This window comes from Apteryx mantelli, chromosome 6 (assembly GCF_036417845.1).
Source record: "Apteryx mantelli isolate bAptMan1 chromosome 6, bAptMan1.hap1, whole genome shotgun sequence".
Classification (NCBI taxonomy): domain Eukaryota; kingdom Metazoa; phylum Chordata; class Aves; order Apterygiformes; family Apterygidae; genus Apteryx; species Apteryx mantelli.
In genome coordinates this window covers 24,655,440-24,674,710 of record NC_089983.1, presented here as the reverse complement: position 1 = coordinate 24,674,710, position 19,271 = coordinate 24,655,440, and the positions used below count along the sequence as shown (strand labels likewise).

At 38.5% G+C, this 19,271-nt stretch overlaps 1 protein-coding gene across 1 annotated transcript in view; it reads right to left on the bottom strand.

Moving 5' to 3' along the window:
* PDE11A (phosphodiesterase 11A) overlaps positions 1 to 19,271 on the bottom strand; it is a 146,232-nt gene that overhangs the window by 6,702 nt on the left and 120,259 nt on the right. The window contains exons 16-19 of the mRNA XM_067298516.1: positions 15,533 to 15,610; positions 14,089 to 14,156; positions 10,996 to 11,066; positions 8,066 to 8,149 (exon numbers count right to left, since the gene is read on the bottom strand). Coding sequence (XP_067154617.1) covers positions 8,066 to 8,149; positions 10,996 to 11,066; positions 14,089 to 14,156; positions 15,533 to 15,610 — 301 coding nt within the window. The remainder of the gene's footprint in view (positions 1 to 8,065; positions 8,150 to 10,995; positions 11,067 to 14,088; positions 14,157 to 15,532; positions 15,611 to 19,271) is intronic.

The window sequence follows — 19,271 nt, the reverse complement described above, 5'->3', positions numbered from 1 at the left end:
TGAATGAGTTATAAAATAAGATTCTCCATTGGTAAAATGTGCCATGTACTTCAGGGAGGAAAATATGTACTGAGGTCCTGGTAACAAAGTGTGCTCTGACCATCATCAAGTGTGTTTTTGCTGTCAGAGGGAAAGAGAGCTACTGAAGGACTGGGTACCTGCTGAAATAGCTCAGCTGATGTGTTGCTATAGTTGCTAGACAAACAGTTAACCTGTCTGTTCATTATAACTGCATAGAACGGCGGTTTTGCCCACAGAGGAGAAGAGCTATTGTTTCATAAGCAACGTCTTGTTTGGCTCTGCTGTTTATTGTTTTGCTTCTATCTAAGGTTTGTGCAAAAGACAGAACATTTCTACCCCTTTTCCTTTCAACATTTTAACCAAGCAGCCGATCAATGTCTTCTGCCTTGCTATTAAATGGATTCTGAAAAACTCTTCAAACCGTATCAGTCTCATATCCTTATTTAGTTCTTTGAATTTGCCCTCAGCTGGGAATTCTGCAGGCAACTGTGAATCTGTTGTGTTAAACACTTACTTGAAGCGTTTCATCCATCATCATTTCTAGTCCTTTTCTGATGCAATGTAGTTTGTGCTTTGTCTTTCTTGAAAACTGAATGGCTGTTAAATTATCCATTTATCTTCTTTCAGATTTGCTGTACAATTTGAGTTCCCTCTATTGGCTGTCTCTTCTACCTTATCTGCTAACTTTTCAATCTACTTCCTCAGACCTTTATATGCATTTCCATACATAACTGCATGTCTTCTGCAATACATTGGGCAGATAATTCTAAGTAAAACAGCAACAGAAATTGCAGTATTATGGATTAATCACTTTTTCTCACAGATCATGATGAAAGCCTTTAATGAAGCCTAGCTTCATTGAAGTCAATGGCAAATGTTGCTTCTTTCCCCCCCCCCATATTTTCTAAAATGCCTTGGTTGATGACAGTCTTTTCAGTTGAGAACTGTATGGGTTTCCTTTTTGGCATTAGATAACTAATTGAGAAATTGAGGAAGTACTCCAATTTGAAGGGATAAATGTTTCTGCTGTGTCGTCTTCTGAGCAATTTGTGAAACCATGTAAATTCCTGAAATCGTCAATAGTAATACAATGTCGCATGAATAATCTCACCAAATTACAAAGATCTTAACAAAAACAACACTTTCTGTTAATCCCTAAACCAAAAAGCCCTCACTGCTGTTAGGAAACAAAAAAAGAGGACCGGACCTTTGTGCTCCTTGTTAAAAAAAAAGGCGTAGGTGATATGCACAGACTCAAAAACCTTGCTCTGAAACCTCCTAAATTATCCATATTACACTATGAAATAGCGACTGACTTAGAGGGGAATGCAAATAAAAGCATTCCATTTTCTTTTTCTGGTTTTCCTTTTGTTCTATTACTCTTCTTCACCTCTTCTCTCCATTAATACAAAAGTAGCAGAAAAAAGACTCTTAGGTTAACGGTGTGAGGTAACAAAAACAGTCTGCTGATGTCTATTCCATTCCTGGGAGTTGGAAAATAGTCATAGCATCTGAATTTTTCTCAAGGTTCAAGAAAATTAATTCTGGGTTGTCTTGTTTAGGTTCATCGTTAGTAGAAAACTCACAAGGAAACAGAAGTGCTGAATCTAGCTGAGTTCCTATTTCAGGGCTGCAGAGATCCTTTTGCAGTGCTAAAATCTCCTTTCCCAGGGACAAACAAGATCCTTAGCTACCAAATCCCCCCAGCCCAGTGATTTGGCATAATTAACGTGATTAAGTTTCTTCTGCAGCAAATTTCTTACAAACACAGCAGAATATGCTGCACCTGCTCTTCCTTGGATAGTACGGCTAAACTTTCCCCTGGGATTTCAACAGAAAGTGAAACTAATTTAATCTGCCAATTTCTGTACAGCCTTAGCCTATCACATGCTGCATCCTGAAACTATCTATCTGCCTAACTAATCCTTGCCAGCCAAGCATTCCCGGGAAGCACAGATGCATTATCTTTCACTGTCTGTGTCCAAGTCAAATGTCAGAAATAAGTGCTGCCAAAGATGTGCATCTTTAGGGTATTCTTTAGGATCTATAGAAAGTTATCCTCTTCTTCCTTCAACAAGCTATAAAGTTGATGTCAACGGGAATTGCACAGACCTGATCAAATTGCTTTCCACGAACACATTTTCTTTATAGCTTAGTCTTGGGGTTTTTTTGTTTTGTTTTTTTTTGGTTAAAACACTTCTGAACAACTTGTGAACACATTTTAGTGAATATTTGTAAATTGTTCATGGTGAATAACTTGCTACCTAATGCTATCCCTGCCCCCTAACTAGGTGGAAACTTTTAAAATAGAACAGCAGTACCCTGACTTTTGTACAGACAGATGCAGTCATGGGTTAAACGAAGGGTACAATAAGCCATTTTGAAACTGTTCATACAGACAAGCTCTTTCCTATTAAACAATTTTAAAAGTTTTTTAGTTGCAACTATAGAGGTCAGAAACATTTGAACCAAAATGTTGTTGTTTTGGTTACATCCAGCCACTTTTGCCGGAGTAAGGTCTAAGCCATCCCATACAGCCTATTCTGGACAGGAATATACTTCTAGAGCAGTGATCAAACCCTGAATTTCTCATACAATTTTTCCTTAGGCAGAATTGTTACTGAGGGAATGAGGGAAAAGGTAGAAGTGATAATTAAAAGGGCTGTATCAGGACATGGCACTGTAAACGTGATTCTTAAAGCATAGCTTTTTCTTCTCTGCAAAGGAATATTAAAAGGTTAATCTCCTGCCTTTTTAAGTGTAACTGGAGTTTAAGCTTTTGGCACAAGCCACTATGTGTGCATATATGCTTTCAATTCAGGTGTCAAAGCCAACTCTTGTACAGGAGAAGTTAAAGCGCAGTTAGCCATGATTGCTGGAGAGTTCTGTCCATTTTCCCTACACTTGGCAGGAACTCTGCCACTTGCAGTACCCTGTGCCTTTCTTGTATGCTTACGAGCAGAATAGATGCTTTTGCAGCTACATTGTTATAGGGGCATTATTCTAAAGATGAATGTAATTACAAGGCTAGACATTATCTTCTGAAGGAAGACAGGCATATAAGAGCACTTGTAGTTGTAGACTGAGTAACTGTATTTCCTTCTGAGCATGTCAAGCAATGTGATAAAGAAGGACTTTTACTGTCTCTCCACAGTAAGTCTAAAAAATTTAAAGTACTTGCTGGAATAAACATAAATGTTTCTACTCTTCCCAAATTCCTCCTAGACTCTTGGATGGAATAATGCAAATTCACTTCTGTATATTCTGTTATATGTCTGAAGCTCTTAATACCCAAGAAAATCTTGAATAGCACTAAAAATAGCACTAAAATGGAGCAGTTCAATGAAGCACCAAGGTAGAGGTGAGCAGGGCAATCTCAGGCACATATAAGTCGTGAGCTTTTTATCTCCCACAAAGACATCTCCCTTAAATTTAAATAGCTGCTGTCATTGCCACTGACTACCTGACTATGCATTTATCTGGCCAGAAGCAGAGTGCACAGCCTTTGGCCCCGCTATTCATGGTGCTACTGTCTCTGCCTAACAATACTGTGAACAGAGCTTGGCTTCTTTTACCATCTTTTGTTTGCAGTGGATCGCTAAAGCTTTGATGTTGTTTGTGAGAAAACTAATGATAAAAAGAATAAGATCTGCACTTTCCCGCTCTGTCTGCTCCCCACAGAGAAATCTAATCTGAGCTAGGGAAATGTGTGACTGATTCTGTCTTAGGTACACGCAGACCACAGGGTCCAGGATAGGAATCTGATGGTGTTAAAATCGAGCCTCTCTCTACTGCAGCTTCAGAGAAATGGTTTGTCTTAGCAATCCAAATTCTGTGTTTCTGTTACACAAACATGCATGTCTAATAGGTACAGAATACTTTATCTGTATGGTGAATGCAGCTGTCAGTGTAGCCATAGTGCTTTATTTTCAGTGGGATGTTTTAGACTTTCTGCTTTAGTTGCATGTGTTCCCCCTTTATAGAATGCCCTAGCCAAAAAAAGGGGATGATAATTTCATACTGAAGCAACATAAATAGATTTGAAATGCTCTACAGTTCCAAAATATATATTTTTCCATATAAATGATTATTCTAATAAGCTTGTTTCTCATCTCTACTGATGAACACTTTCCTTGCTGTCATTTTTGAATGAAAAGCAAATGTTATGCAGTAAAGTGTAACTAAAGCCCCTAACTAAAATTAGAGCTTCAGAGTAAATGGATGGCTGTTCTGCTACTCAGGGCAAAACTCCACTGTCACATAAAAATACTCTGATCAGTGATCACTACAGTAACAAAAAAGTAAATTCAATAAAATTATAATGTCCCAAGTGTAATAAAAAGCAATGAACAAAAAATTGGAAAGCTTTTATCTTCACAATCCTTTAATACACAGTGTGAAGGAAACAGATTTGATTACTAAGGTATTTTGAAATTGGAGATGGCTTCATTCCCACATGGAACAGTGTATGCGGGGCAGATCAAGGGAGCAGAGCCATGGCTTACCTTGTGACAAGAGTGGAGTTGGGCTTAGGGAGTGCCCCTTCACCAGCAAACACAAAAAGGTTTTGGATTTAGACACTTGGATATGGGAAATTTGTGTGTGTGTGTGCAAAATGTCCTCAGTTCTCATTATGTGTCTATATTCAGCTTCAAACTTCATGTTAGCTCATGTAGCATATTATCTCTATCTTTGACTTTCTTCAGGGTTGGACCGTCCCTGTTCCCAAGGGACAGTAAAACAGGATTGCTCATGGAAGATGCACAAATCTTGAGGATTTGCTAGTCACTTGTAAACCTTCTCACAAAAAAGAAGAGGCCAAATCAAGAAAATAGTTTCTAGAGAGTGAGCAGTGTCGAGATATACATCTCCCTGATAAAAGAAAGAGATGTGATCATGTTGGGGCAAAAAACCCTGCTCCTCAAAGAGGCTTGTCATAAGCTACTCTGAGGAAAGGCAGAGAGGAGACCAGATACATAAGGAGGAAGTAGAGCCAAAGCTCCCCAGCTATCTGATCAGATCCTAAAGAATGTGACAGAGTAGAGAGAAAAATGAGGCAAGGAAGGCCATATACGTGTGGCTTTTTTTTTTATCTGGATCTGTATCTCTTTTGTGCAAGGAATAATCCTGTAGAAAGCTCTGCAAAGTCTATATAGTGTTTTAACTATCAAGCATTCTTCATGAGCTAAGCTGTGACCCAGAGTGCCCACAAGCTTGGACTCTGGAGAAGGTATGTGATGGTGTGGTCAGTGGCACTGGTGTGGTGTCTGGAGGTCAGTGATTACTCCTGGAAGTCTGGGCTCTAACGTTCCTTCTGTACTGGAAGGTGTACTTTACTTAGAAATCTGCAGGTGCCAAGAATAGCCTACTCTTGGGACCGCCTCAAACAAATAAAATCTTGTCACCTGCTGCTGCAGGGGGAACTCTGCTACAGATGTGACATTTTCTGCATTTACATTTGCTTTTCGGTCTGCTTTCTCTGAAACATAAGTTGCACAGTTATATAATAATAACGTATGTGCCATTAGTCAGCCTGATGTGCTAGTCTTACTGCTTTCCTGGTTAAAGCAAAACTTCTCTCTGACTTTAATGGGAGTTGCCAGCATTCACTGACTGCTGGGACCATCTCTGTTGCATGGGTGTCAAGTAGAATGGGGCACAGCATAAGGTCCTGCTGCAGTAGCTCGGTTGGTATGGGTGCATGTTCTCCTGCAGAGTTCCCTTCAGGGCTTCACACACGGGCATCTGCCCACACGGACTCAGGACTTCTAATCCCTAATAACAGAAGTAACTATATGCAAAAGCCTTGATTTTGTTTTCTGTAGTTTAATGTTGTAATTTTGATAGCAAAATGAGTGTCAAATGTTTATGTCAAACATACGGTTTTTATAAGCACTATGCTATTGAGCTGTATAAGCACCGCTAAGATTTTACTAATTTGTCAGCTGCCACTCTGCCTCTTTCTGTTGCATTTGTAATGATGTAACCCATTCTGTCCCCACATGCTGTCCCTGCAACCTGTTACAAAGGCTAGAATTTTAAAGAATGTATTTAGAAAGAAAAAAAAATCCAGGACTTAGCCATAGTTGTAGTGTGTTTAGCCAGCCCTAAGCAGAGGATTTACAATGCCTGAATACACTGCTGATGTGATATGTGTATTGAGGTTTGATTAAGCCACATATGAAAATTAAAACTTGGCTTCATATTCAAGAGAGCATCTCACACAGTGTGATACTATGACATCAAGTTTTCTGTTTACCCCTAAGGCTGCTGCTGCAATGACTTAGAGGTTTGATGGTGTCTCTTTTTTAAGTTGTTGAGCAGCAGGCTAATAGCTGCACAGCGTGATGCAAAGACAGCAGAAAGCAGGGAAATCAGATGTGAATATATTCCCCAGAGATCTCCTGCTAAGATGGAGCTAACTAACCAGAGCTTTAGTGCTCCGATCTAGTCTTCCCATGCAGAGGATGGTCTGATTATCAGCTCTTCCTACTTTATTGTACTCTTTGGATTACAGATGCTATTATAAATCATGAATTCTGGTATAATATGCATTCTAGTGTAACTATTATATTGAAAGTAAGATTGTTTTTAAAGAGTTTTCTTCCAAGGTCAGTTCCCTACCTCACATAATGTCCAAGATGAGTTTGGTAGTTTAAAAAATGTAAGTCTCTATGGGTCTTCTGTGCTTACTTTGTCTTAATTGTTTGAAAGCCATAGATTTACAGTTTATTTCATCATGACAAAGACTGACCTGTCCTAAGGAAGGGACAAGAACACTGGCAAAGCTGTAGCCCACTTGCTGTTAATACCAGTGCATGTTATCGTGTCACACAACAGGAGTTGTCTTTACTGCTGGGCAGTCCCTTCATTACTACCACAGCTGCAGCCTCAGATGCCACAGGGTACAGAGGGCAGGGGAAATGCATCATCCTTCTTACCTCAGTTGCTGTTGGTGACACATCTGGTCTATAAAAATGAAAAGAAACTGCTAAGCCATTTTTCCATGTGTGTAAGGAAGCTACATTCACACACATTTTCAATAGTATAATGTGAACAGGGGAGCTGGTACCTGTTGCCCGACATTTGGCTTTGTATCATCATTGACTCACTCCGTGGAGATGTGTGGCAGTTTGGGTGCAATGGTAAAAGGGAGAACATCCTTGGAATTCCCCAGAAATGCCTAGTGAGAACATGTCCATATTTTCTCAGACACTGAAGACTAAAGTGGCGGTCTTTAGTGGCATAAGGCTGTCTGTGTGCTTTCAGTGAGTAGCAGGATACTGGCTGACACAGTTATTGATGGTTAAGATTCTGTAGTGTTATTTTCTGTTTATCATCCTGCCTGCATAGCTCTGCTTTGTATACAGATAAGAGAGAGAAAAACTTAAAACAGTGAAGCTTATGTTACACGAGTCAAGTTCTGAAGCTGGTTTAATCCAAGTAGAGAAACATTATTTTGGTCATTCATAGCCCTAGTAAAGTAGTACTTAGGGACTTATAATTTATTCCAAGCACCTAAACAAGCTGTGTGGATGAATGATTAAAAGAGTAAACTCCAAGTTAAACAGCACACAGGTTGAACCACAAATCATTTGTCGCTGACCTTGAAGCCTTGGCCTACAGTGCCCCTTAACAGTTTGGAAAGGAGCCAGAACCGAGTGCAAAGGCTCAGCCCTGAGCTTCCCTTTGGGTCTCACAGACTCAGACCTGTGCCCAAAGACAAGCAGCACCTACCTAGAACATCCCGCTGGCACCGCTCTGCAGCGCAGACCCCATCTTGCTACAGTGAGAATCATTTTGTCTCAAACACAGTAAACTGTTGCCTTAACAGCTTTTAGAACTTAAAGAGAAATTGTATTTACAGATATTACCATCTTCAGGGAATCTGAAAATTTCTGCATAGAATTCAGACTTTTGGTAAAGTCAAAGAAAGATAAGAGTTCAAACAGCCTCCAAGGCTGCACTGTAAGCTAATTTGTTTTCCCTAGAGAGGGAAGAACAATCTTCTCCTGACTCTACATGAGCAGTAAGTAAAAATTACCTCATACAAAGGCATGCAGATGCTATCAATCCATTCCAGCTGCAGCCTGGGTAGTTCATCTTTCCTGTTCCGATCAAAAATGGCCTGAATTGAGAAGGGAACAAAACTGTCATGCTTTATTACACCGGAGTATTTTACAGACACATCATTCAGCACTTTGGAGCTATGATCAAATTCTCACAAACAGAACACTTTGTAAACCATAATCAATCTTTGCAGCAGCCTTCTTACTGCTTTGTCTGGCTTGAAAAATAAACTGTTTATTTTCAATCCTGTTTTGAAATTGGTAGGCTGAATGTATTTAAATTTTATAATTCTGTAATGTAAAACAAATGCTCTGCAGTTGACTTTCAGCTGGTGAAAAACCTCCTGCTGCAGAAATGTAAAGTAGATACCTTTGAGTAGAAATTTCCTTTTTCTTGCACAGGGTTTTCCAGATCAGCAAAATGAACAGTGAAGGATCTGGGCTAGCTCCCTCCCTCACAATTACAGACCCTTTTTGCAGAACCAGCCAGGTCTGTGAAACCAAAGGGTGGGGAATCAACAGACCAATCTTGGGAGCAGTTACCAGTTTGTTCCTCTGGAAACAGCTTAATTCATTGCCTGCTGGGCACCCCTAAGGAGAGGATTACAGAGGCCAAAGTTGATGTTTAAGAGGCTCAGTAACTGGCTGCACTGCCCTATGAAAGGAGATGGAAAAAAAAAAGTTAAGAAGAGTTTGAAAGTGAGTTTCCTCTGTGACCTTAGATTACTTGGGTCCATCAGCCTGATGTTTCCTTCTACTGGATCTTAGTCCTCCTCTACTGGCTCACCCACACCACTCACCTAATGTCTCTTTTTACTGTGAATATGCTAAGTTTTAAACCTTCCTGTCTTTTTCCATGGAAAGTTTGTTCTTATTCTGGGCCCATCTCTTCTAGGTTTGATAACTTACTTTTGTAGAACCTCTCTATCTTCCAGAAACTCAATTATATTATGTTGAATGTCTGGTTGAATTCATATAGTTGTAGCCTGCTGTATAGGTATCCCAGTGTACTAAATAAGATGTGGAGATAAGATTCAAGGACTAAATGATCTTAAAAAGAGAATCTGGGGTGGGATTTTGGAAAATTCTATGTTTCCTCTTCAAATCATTTTGAAAATCCCTGTACTTTTCAGATTTTTTAAGCACAATGCAAGAAAAAAATCCTCAAGTTATCAGACAAAATATCACATTATTTTACTGACAACTCTCTTCTCTATCTTATCTAACCAGCAGCAATACCTATTTAGGTGGCTTGTCATAGGGATATGTCACAAAATACATCAGCAACTGATCTTGTTTAAAAATTCCTCCTTATCAGTATGGTAAAATTCCACACATGATTTTGATCCTTAGACATCAGATGTTAGAACTGATGAACTCCATTATTAATTACTGGTCTAATCTCCAACATAAAACACTTGACACATCACTTAACTGTATTCTTGGGAACTGAAGGGCCAAACAGAGAGGAAAATCTTCCTTCACGTTGTATTGCTTCAAAGCATGCCAAATGTGGGCCCCGAATGATTGTATTCCTTGGTGTAAACTGAAGAGCCCAAAGGAAGAGTGAGAGGGCTCCTATGATGGAGGAAATGCTGCAGATACAATACAATAGCAATACATTCTTCTTTCCCACCTGTCTAGGCTGTTGGATGCAGATTTTTCAAAAGATATGAGGAATCCAGAAGGAAGCTCTGACTTTGGTCTTTCTCTGCACTTCTACCAAGTCCAGAGTATGACTAAAATGTAAGACGTAACAGCACACTTCAGAATAATTCTTAAGGTTGCTAGACCTGGGCCATTTGAACTGGAAATCATTGCTACTTGAAGACAGTAACATTAATGTGTGTGTTGAAAAAAAAATTACTTGTATGCTTTTATTAGCATGAGAAACACACTTTGTAGCTTTTGTAGACATGGTAGGAAAGGCACATGTTATAGGGAATGAAACTTGCAGTTACTCAGGACTAGATTTGGTCCCAGAATTGTTAGTGCCATAACTGATATTGATTACTGTACTACTGGATTTTAGCTACTCTTTTACTGGGAAGATGTACGCACAGAACAACTGTAGAGAAATCCATTAATTTCCCCAGCTGTGATAGTGTACAAGTGGAAAGCCATTTATTGTAGCTGAGCCTTGTTTACTTCAAACTGATTAACTTTTTGACTTCATTATATCTCCACAGGGAGTATGCTCATGTGCAAATATTACCAAAGCGAGAACAAGTCTGAACCAATGGAACTATCTCCTTTTATTTTTAAAAGCATAAACATATTTGTGAATGGCTTGTAAGTTAAATTCTTTAGAGAACTTTCTTGTTTCCCCTCTCCTGTTTCATCCAGATCAACATTTTGCAGGTATTTAACCTGGATAAGATTTTCTCTTCAAATCATTCACTGAAAACCTTTATGAAACTTTTCTTTCTCTTAGTTTTTTTTGACACTTTATACTCATCTGCCTATCTTCCACTTAACACACTGGTCTGTCATCCAGAGTGTTATATTTAGTTGCATACTTACAGAAATGCCTTTTCAGCATTTGATACATCAAATATCACAAATAACAGATGGCTGCAGCATAAAGTAAACTTGAAAATTTTGATTTCCTTAACTATCTGGTGATGTCTGGTTTGAATACTGTGCATTAGAAATAATACTTGTTGCTTTAGAAAATTAACAGGGAATAGGTACAGAAGATGGAGAGAAGGACTCAATGCAAATATAATTGAGTTGACTGGAGAGCTCTATACATGGCTCTCAATGCACCTCGTTGGACAGAGCTTTTATTTATTTCAAGATATTTCTCTCCATACAAAATACAGTTTGTTTTCCTGAATGAATGCAATGATATTTTCTTACCCTATCCAAGTGGGTAGCTATTTCAGAAGTGATAAAAACTTACCGAAGGGGTGAGTTTGAGTTCAGATCTTTCTCTGTCTCCTTGTTCAAAGAACTCGCTGGTTACCAGTTCAGCTGCCTAAAATATAAATCATGATAAAGATTAGAGTTCTTGTTACATAATTTTTAGGGTCATGAGGCTATGACTTTAGCCTGTGCTTAACTGTAAATGAGTTAATAGTCCCACCTACAATAGTGATGTTCGTAAACCTTTCAGAACTGAGCACACAGTGGCTACAGATAGCCATAATCACCTACAGGCACATTTTTATCACCTGTTAATAAGGAACTAGGGGAATTACAATGCAACATGGAGGTAATGCTCATTGCAGTTCCATGTAACTTATTCAAGTATTGAGAAAGGAATGGAGAATTATGGTTTCTTGTTGGCATATATAATTATCTCCGCACAAATGCTTTGTAAGGTGTGCAAGAGCTCTCTGGGTATTTACAGGCTGTTACCTTACTGAACAACTTCTCTTGTCAAAGAAAATTAATTAACAAGTAACCTCTGTTGCCTGAATATAACATGAGATCATAAAAGGGTTTTTTCCACCAGGCTTTATTTTTTTTCTGTGACTGTCATCACTATAGGACCTGAACATCTAAATGTGAACTCAGATTATGATTATCATATTGGATTAAATGCAAGAATTGGTGGGATGGAAGGTGGAATGTGTCTTTCTGATTTTTGTGAATGAAGATGTTATTCTATTCAGAAGAGGTTTGTGCTTCTTGGAAGAATGAGAGATTTAAAAACAGATTAGTTGTGGAAACAACAAGAGTTTCAAGAAGTCACACACTGAGCAATCCTGATATAGTAGCCTAAACAAATTCTACTCTTTTTCATATGTGGGGGTTTAGAAGGTAGGTGCACATGTGACATGTGAGATGCAACAAAAGGAAACTTATCTACTGAAGGTGGCATCCAGTAAATTTCTTGTCATGCCTCCTTATTGTTTTCAAGTGCACTGATGGAAATTGATTTCATAATACCATGGCACAACAGAGTTCTCTCATAAAATCTCAAAAATTCTTGATCATGCAATTGCCTGGTAGGTAACATTCACAAATCCTAAGCTTGCTATAATTGAAATAGCGAATCTCAAAAAAAATTAGTAGTAGGTGAAGTGATGTTATAAAATACTCTTAAATATTCAGCCAGGCTACCACACAGTTTGGAACTTTATAACGTATGAAATCCCAGCACACTAAAAAATTCTGGATCAATACTCCAGATAGATGAATAATATAACAACTTAGCAGCAATTAAGGGTTTGCCAAGTGTATTGTATAAAATTAATCAAGATGTATTCTCACCCCTGTGTCTCACTGCTGTTCTCATCCTGTTCTCCTTGTGTCCCTTTCCCTCTTTTTTTGTCTGTTTCTATCTTGTCCTCTTAAAGTTTGCCTTTGCACATTTATCTATATTCCCTTTGATTCATATATTTTGATCTCTTTCTCCCTCACTTCTCACGTTCTTTTCCTTTATGCACAGTTGAGGTCCAAATATCTCCCTTGCTTTTCCTCTGTGGACTTTTTGGCCTCTCTGCTCAACCAGATGATGCTTCAATCAATCCCAGACTGGACTTTTCAACATGAAGTAAACTTGTACACGAGGCTGCAGAGGAATTTTCAGCAGACCTCAAAAATGATAAGAGTAAAAAAGAGTTTGCCAGAGGCTTCAGGACTGATTCAGCACCAAAGCACAAAGATTCACAACATGGAAGCAGATCCTCACTGACATTTTGGCTGTCAAAGAAAAAGGAGAAGCTACTTGGGTAAAAGAGGAAAAATGTGGAGGAATTCCACAATACCACAGCTGTGGTTAGGTGGTACTGAAAAGACTTGTGCCCCTTTTTCCCACTGCAGGATAACAGCATCCTCCCTAATTTCTGTAAGAGGTAATCATATTCTGGCTGAACAGAATAACAGCCTTAGAAGGACTCTTGTCATAGTCTGTTTATAAAAGCAAAATATATTCATTTGACAAAATTGCAAGCTGAGCTGAAGCCCTTACCACATGAATGCTTTTTGTCTGAGTTAATGTGCATGTACTACTGCAAAAGCATACAAGCCCTTTTCAGCTTCTACTACCTTCCTTGTCTTTCTCCAAAAAATCTGGCTACTCCCATCTCACTAGTTCTCTTGTCTAGCTTCTCTTCTTCACCCCATTTTTTTTAACAATCACTTTGTCATTAAGCTAGTCAAATTCACACCAGCTTCTTACCTACGCTGAACTGCACTCGTGTATTTTCTATTTGCCTGTTGATGCTGTATATTCCTCCAAAACCCCAATTCCCAACATAGCCTGCTTCTGCCTACTTGTTCTGGATCTGAAGACAGGACAGAGTATTATTAGCATGGGAAAGAGGAAATATTAATGATGGATGTTGAGTAAGGAAAGATGCCTGAAAGCGGGGAAATCATGTGGTAACGGACAAGACTCTTGGGACGAGCCTTGGTCCAGCAAACCAGCAGCTTGCTTTCTCACATTTTAGTTGTTGCTGTAGCAAGTGCTGGACCTGAGTATTATGTATACTCAGGGCCTAATCAGCAGCAAAAGCCTGAGGTTTTTTTTTACTTCTAAGTACAGGATGCTAAATAAGGCTCTATACTGCACTTGCAGTGTTCCCATCACTGTTGAGCTAATTAGCACATTTCTCTTATAAAAACTGAAGATTTGATGTTAATCAAGGTCTGCAGATCATCTGCTGGTGTTTTTGCTTTAGGGAAGATTCTGCCACTGCCATGTACACTACGAAGAAAAGCTTTGGGACAAACCAAGCAAGCAAAACTACATATGGCACTTTTTTTGTTTAATCTATCCATTTTTAAATACAGATTTAAAAGGTTTGTAAGAGGGGCAGAGGTTATAAAACCAGATCTCTTCAGGTGCCTGCATACTGCTCACCAGCATGTGCAAATGAACAGATTATGCAATAAACTATTCCTTGCAGAAACCCCCTGCTATTTTTTTTTTTACAGCGTTAATACTGCTGTAAATTGATTCCAGTTTTGGTCCCTTGTAAGACAGGGCCCTGGGAATATTGTCCCACCAGTCCCGCCTCTTCCCAGCCCTGCTATTAATCATGACTTGCCTGTCTTGAAATCTCCCACGGTTTGGTCACAGCTCCAAGGTCACAGGCTGTCATTAGCATTGATCTGAAAAACAGAAATGAACAATACAAGCTGAATCAACCTTTGTTGGGTTTCTGAACAACTCCATTCTGGATGCATAAATAAATAATACATATATAAAATGTCAGCCCCGGCACCTCCTTTTCCTCCAGAATAGAATGACGTTTGAAATCTCAGCCATCAGCGTTGCTTTTACATCACAATTGTGCCTAGGAAGCCTAATGTATTGCAGGTCATCAGAAGACAAATTTTTGGTACTGTGCACTGCACACTGGAAAAGAAATGGTATTGCAAGAGAGTAACTGCTAATTTTGCAATACTCCTAACACTATTTATTATTTATTTATTATTTAGATAATATACCAGAAAGCATGTGCTTCACATGATGTAAGTAAGGGTATTATTATATAATAATACCTGAAAACTGGATTAATTTATTTGCCTATTTGTAAGTGACTGCTGTAGCAAGAGAACCTATAATCATAAGAGGCATCCCAGACACTGTTTAAGCAATTTCTACTGCTCATCTGTAATAAAAATTTAAGATTTACTATATGAGCTATACTGTTCCACTGTAGTTTAATACCTGACTACAACCATGTTTTATATGCATTAGAAGAAAGAAACCATTCAGCTGTAGAAAGCGTTTATGTACAGTACATGATGCAGATAAAAGTCTGAGAAAGTTTAAATGAAGAACAAGGGCACTGAAAATGAAGCATCAAATATATTGCCCAAATCTAAAATTAGGGATGGGTGAAATGATATGGAAAATAGAAAATGGCCAATATTTCAGTCAAAAGACCAAAAGGAAACACAATTTTAATGAAATTTCAGATAAATTGAGACATAATCAGATATGCATATGCAAACGCATACATTGTAGCGTCTCAAAAGTGGGGTGTACCCAAACCACCCACAATGCCTGAGGCTTCCTATAGTGTGCATGCCCACATCATTCTGGAGGGCTAGAAGAGCACAGGGTATCTGCAAATTGTCAGGTACAGACTAGAAGAGAAACTCGGCCAGTGAAAGCAAACAGTTGAGATGATGAAGAAGGAAAGAGAAATGGGCAAGAAGGGTCCTCGAGTCCTCAGGCAGAATATTGGTGCTTTCTGGAGAAAGAGTGGAAGGGCTGAGAGGTAACTAGTGAGGCTGGGAGAAAGGGAAGAAAACATGACAGAGAATGTGAAGGCAGAAATAGGAATGGAAAAGGTGAGGTCATATTGATTCCTTTTGGGCTCGTTTCTGGTTTCATAATGTTTAGAAATCACCTGCTTATTTTAAAACAAGCTACCTTTTCTTGTTACTGCAATCTTCTCTCCCTGACATATGAAATAATTTAAACAAATACGGCTACATCTTGAAATAACCAGAAAGCAAGAAATAATGGTGCTCACCGAAATATTTCTCGATGGTCTTTTATATTCCAGTCATAAACACCTTTACTGACAAGTTCAAAAAACTCGGTTCTTCTCCTGCAACAAAACAGATCATCAGGGAAGGGAGCAGACACCTTCAGGGCAGCGCAGCCACAGAAACACTGTTCTCTTGACAATGCGAAACCCTTACACCCCATGCGTTATTGTTAAAGATGTTACACTGACAGTCCATTTAAGCAAAACATACTAATTTCCAACCATGTTCTATAAATGTCTGTCATCAATGTCAGAGCTGCCTGGTAAAAGAGAGATTGTATTTATGGTCTCCACAGATAAGGAAATAAAAGATACCAAAATGTTCAGTCTTCCATGGAAGCATGAAATATTTGACTACAGCAGTGGACAGACAGACAGTAGCAATATTCCTGAAATATGCACATTTGTCTTTACTTGTCCTTGCAAAATGCTTTTTTTTTTAACCTCTGGATACTGAAGGGTTTTTCAGAGATGTGTAAGTACTGTTATTTCTGACATATGGAGGGAAACACTGAGACACAGGAGTTGCAGATGTCACTGAGTTAGTAGCTATTATCAACTAAAAACTAGGTCAACCCTGCTTGGTCCCATGCTTTGTCTTCTGCAAGATCTTACCTACTTCTTCAAAGACTGATAAAATCTGAGTGAGAACATGTTAACACGTGTTTGGAGCCTTTAAGTATCAAAATTTGGACTTATCATGGTCTATAATTTCTTATGGCAACACACACTGAGAATCTAAGAGGCTCTTACTGCACACAGTGTGACTACACACATATAGTGTGAAACAGATCCTGCCCTGGCAATAGGGGAATAAATAGGGAAAAAATATGAAGTGACTTGCCCATGGTGACACAACAGACTAACATCAAAGCCGGAAACAGTATACTTATTTTCTGAGTGCCAGTCCAGAGCCCCATCTCACAAGGGTCTGTGCTATCTCTTTGTCAAGTGGAAATGTAGTTAGATTTCTAACAGCAGAGATTTGAGAGTCTTGTATTTCCTATATCTACTCCAGCTGGACTGAAGTTTTGAACAGTAATTACACTTCAATTGCAAATTACTTCTGTGCAAACATACCCTGGTTTCCAGTCATTTCATATTCAAATGTGTGACATCTAAATTTGAAAGTGCAGTCTGATGGCAGTGAGTTCAGGTTTTACACATAAGGAGACGTGTACCTTTGGGAACATTGCTCACTACCACTGGACAAAACTTAAAATGGGCCATGTTGCATTATTCTGGTCCTTGAGTGTTGTGCATTATATGACTAGTCACTCCTACTGTAGAGTCCTTCTATAATGGATTTCATGATGACAACTAGAATTGAGAGACATAGGAACTATGTGATGATATCTAATCCCTTTATGTTTCATGAAACATGATATAAAATGGTTTCACATTACAAATTTTGCTAGCACAGTGCAAAGTCACACATGCAGAAAACAAAATTCATTTCTCTCATACAAATTCATGGGATGGTGGCCCCAGTGGGAATAATTATTGCAATAATGAAAATTTTAATGGCCAAGAGTAGTTGGCATATAAACTTTAAATCAGCCTAATCCTGAGCAGATCATTATCACCAACTACATGTTCTATTAGGACAGACAGCAGTGGATTTTTGCATCCTGTATTTTAGTGCCCAGTATAACAATGTAAAATTGGATATTTCTTTCATTCTGAAGTCATGGTTCTTTTGGGCAGTTCATATGTTATTGGACACAAAACGGGCAACAATTTTTAAGCTGAATGCTCAGGAAAGTGACATTTCAGACACCTCAAACATTCAAATTTAAATTACAGAGATCCATAAACAATAACAGAAAATGTAGATGAGTCTCAAGGCCTTATGTTAAGATAAACACTTCTTTTAAATAAGAATTTGCTTTGAAATCCACAGAAATGGATGGAGAAGTAGCAGTCTAACTCTACAAGGAATTTCCAGCATAGAAAAGGGTCAATCTGAGGAAAGCAGCCATGTATAAGGAAACAATTTAGTATTTCCTATGGGGTGCTTATGTATTATCTTTATCTATGTATTATGTATTATCTACAAGCATTATTTAAAATTACCTACTAAAATCAAGCATATTTTCCACATCTGATCTTTCACTGAAAGTCATCTTTTTATTTGTCTGTAGAAAAGCAGTACCCTGAGAAGGTCACAAAGGTCTTGCTGTGCCTGGAGTTTGACTGCTGTCCTGGTGCTAGCCAGACCCTGTGATCATTAGTTTTAGGCATTCTAAGAATACTGATATGAAAATCTCCTTCTCTACAAAAACAGATACTAAACTGAAAGAACAAGTTTGGGTAGCAAGGTATTCGCATGGAAACATCTATTCACATAGGGTGTCTCTTACAGGTGTAAATCATCATTTCTGGGAAATGATTTGCATTCACATTTGGAAGTATAGTAGCATAACGATGGCCTGATTAATGATTCATAACAACAAGAGAAGAAAAGGTAACTTATTTGCAGACTGCTAAGTAAAGAGGCTTCATTTGCCAGAAGTCTTCTGATTTATGTAGCACATACATAAAAATAAATTATGCAAGCCAGGGAAGAATAATCCTGAAATTCAGCTGATGTCTCTTTTTGGAGATTATTTCTCTGCATTAAAAACTAAAAAGACCACTCGATCATGTAGTTTTTCAACCAAAGGAAGGCAGGAGAGAAAGCTCTATCCCATTTCAGTCAGCACTGGGTTTCCTCCTGAGATACTGCCCCAGGCCCTCTCTAAGAGAGAGCTTCCTGCTCTTCCAAGAGCTGCAAAAGATCCCTCCCACGGAGAGGGATCCCTCACAGCCAGTTGTGCAAACCAATTCTGCAGCCCTTGTTATTTGTGTTTAGACAAGAGAATCCATACTGAAACTGCACTGTGGTCCTTGTATCTCATGTACAGCTGTCAACAATTTCCATTGTCATATTACTCCTCAAAATCACAAGCAATCTTAACAGAGTTTCAGAAAGAGTATGTTGAAAGAATGTTATTTTTCCTGCTTCAGATTTTTATGCTAAATTATAAACAAGACTTCATAGACTACTCTTAGAAATCATTTATAATAACACTACTGATTATAACACTTTCTTAATAAAGCTTCTGTGAGAATGGACTTACAGGAAATAAAGAACATCAGTGTCTCAGTTACTGCATGTATTGTTAGGAAAGAGCCCTTGACACTAATCAAATACTGAGAAAAATCAACACAGCACACATTGCACCGTCCCCCTTAGTACTCAGTTAAAGATGCACTGTTAATATAGATAGATGAACAGATTACAAGGTAAAGACTTTGCCTAAAGTTTTCTGGAAACTTTCTGGAAACCATCAGCAGACAGGATGGAGAAAATCTGTATTTCCTCCCCTAAAAGTTAAGAAACTATTACTAAATGCTACAGTGTTAATGTAGCATTGTACAAGATAGGATGCTAATGGAAATCAAGCTATTTCTTAAAGCACAAAAATTCCTAAGGATGAAATATTGTCAAGCCTGGGAAGGTAGTACACAAAACTGCACACCTGTAGCACTTCTCTCTGTAAGTAAGTCAGGCACACACATGTGCTAGCGAGTGTGATTCCAAAAGTGTAACGTCACCACAACACTTCAGCTCCTCCAACCACAGGCACACTTGCATGCATTCTCTCTGTGAATATTTTGTTGAAAATACTTGATATTGAAATATATTATTTGATATTGAAATACATTATTTGTTATT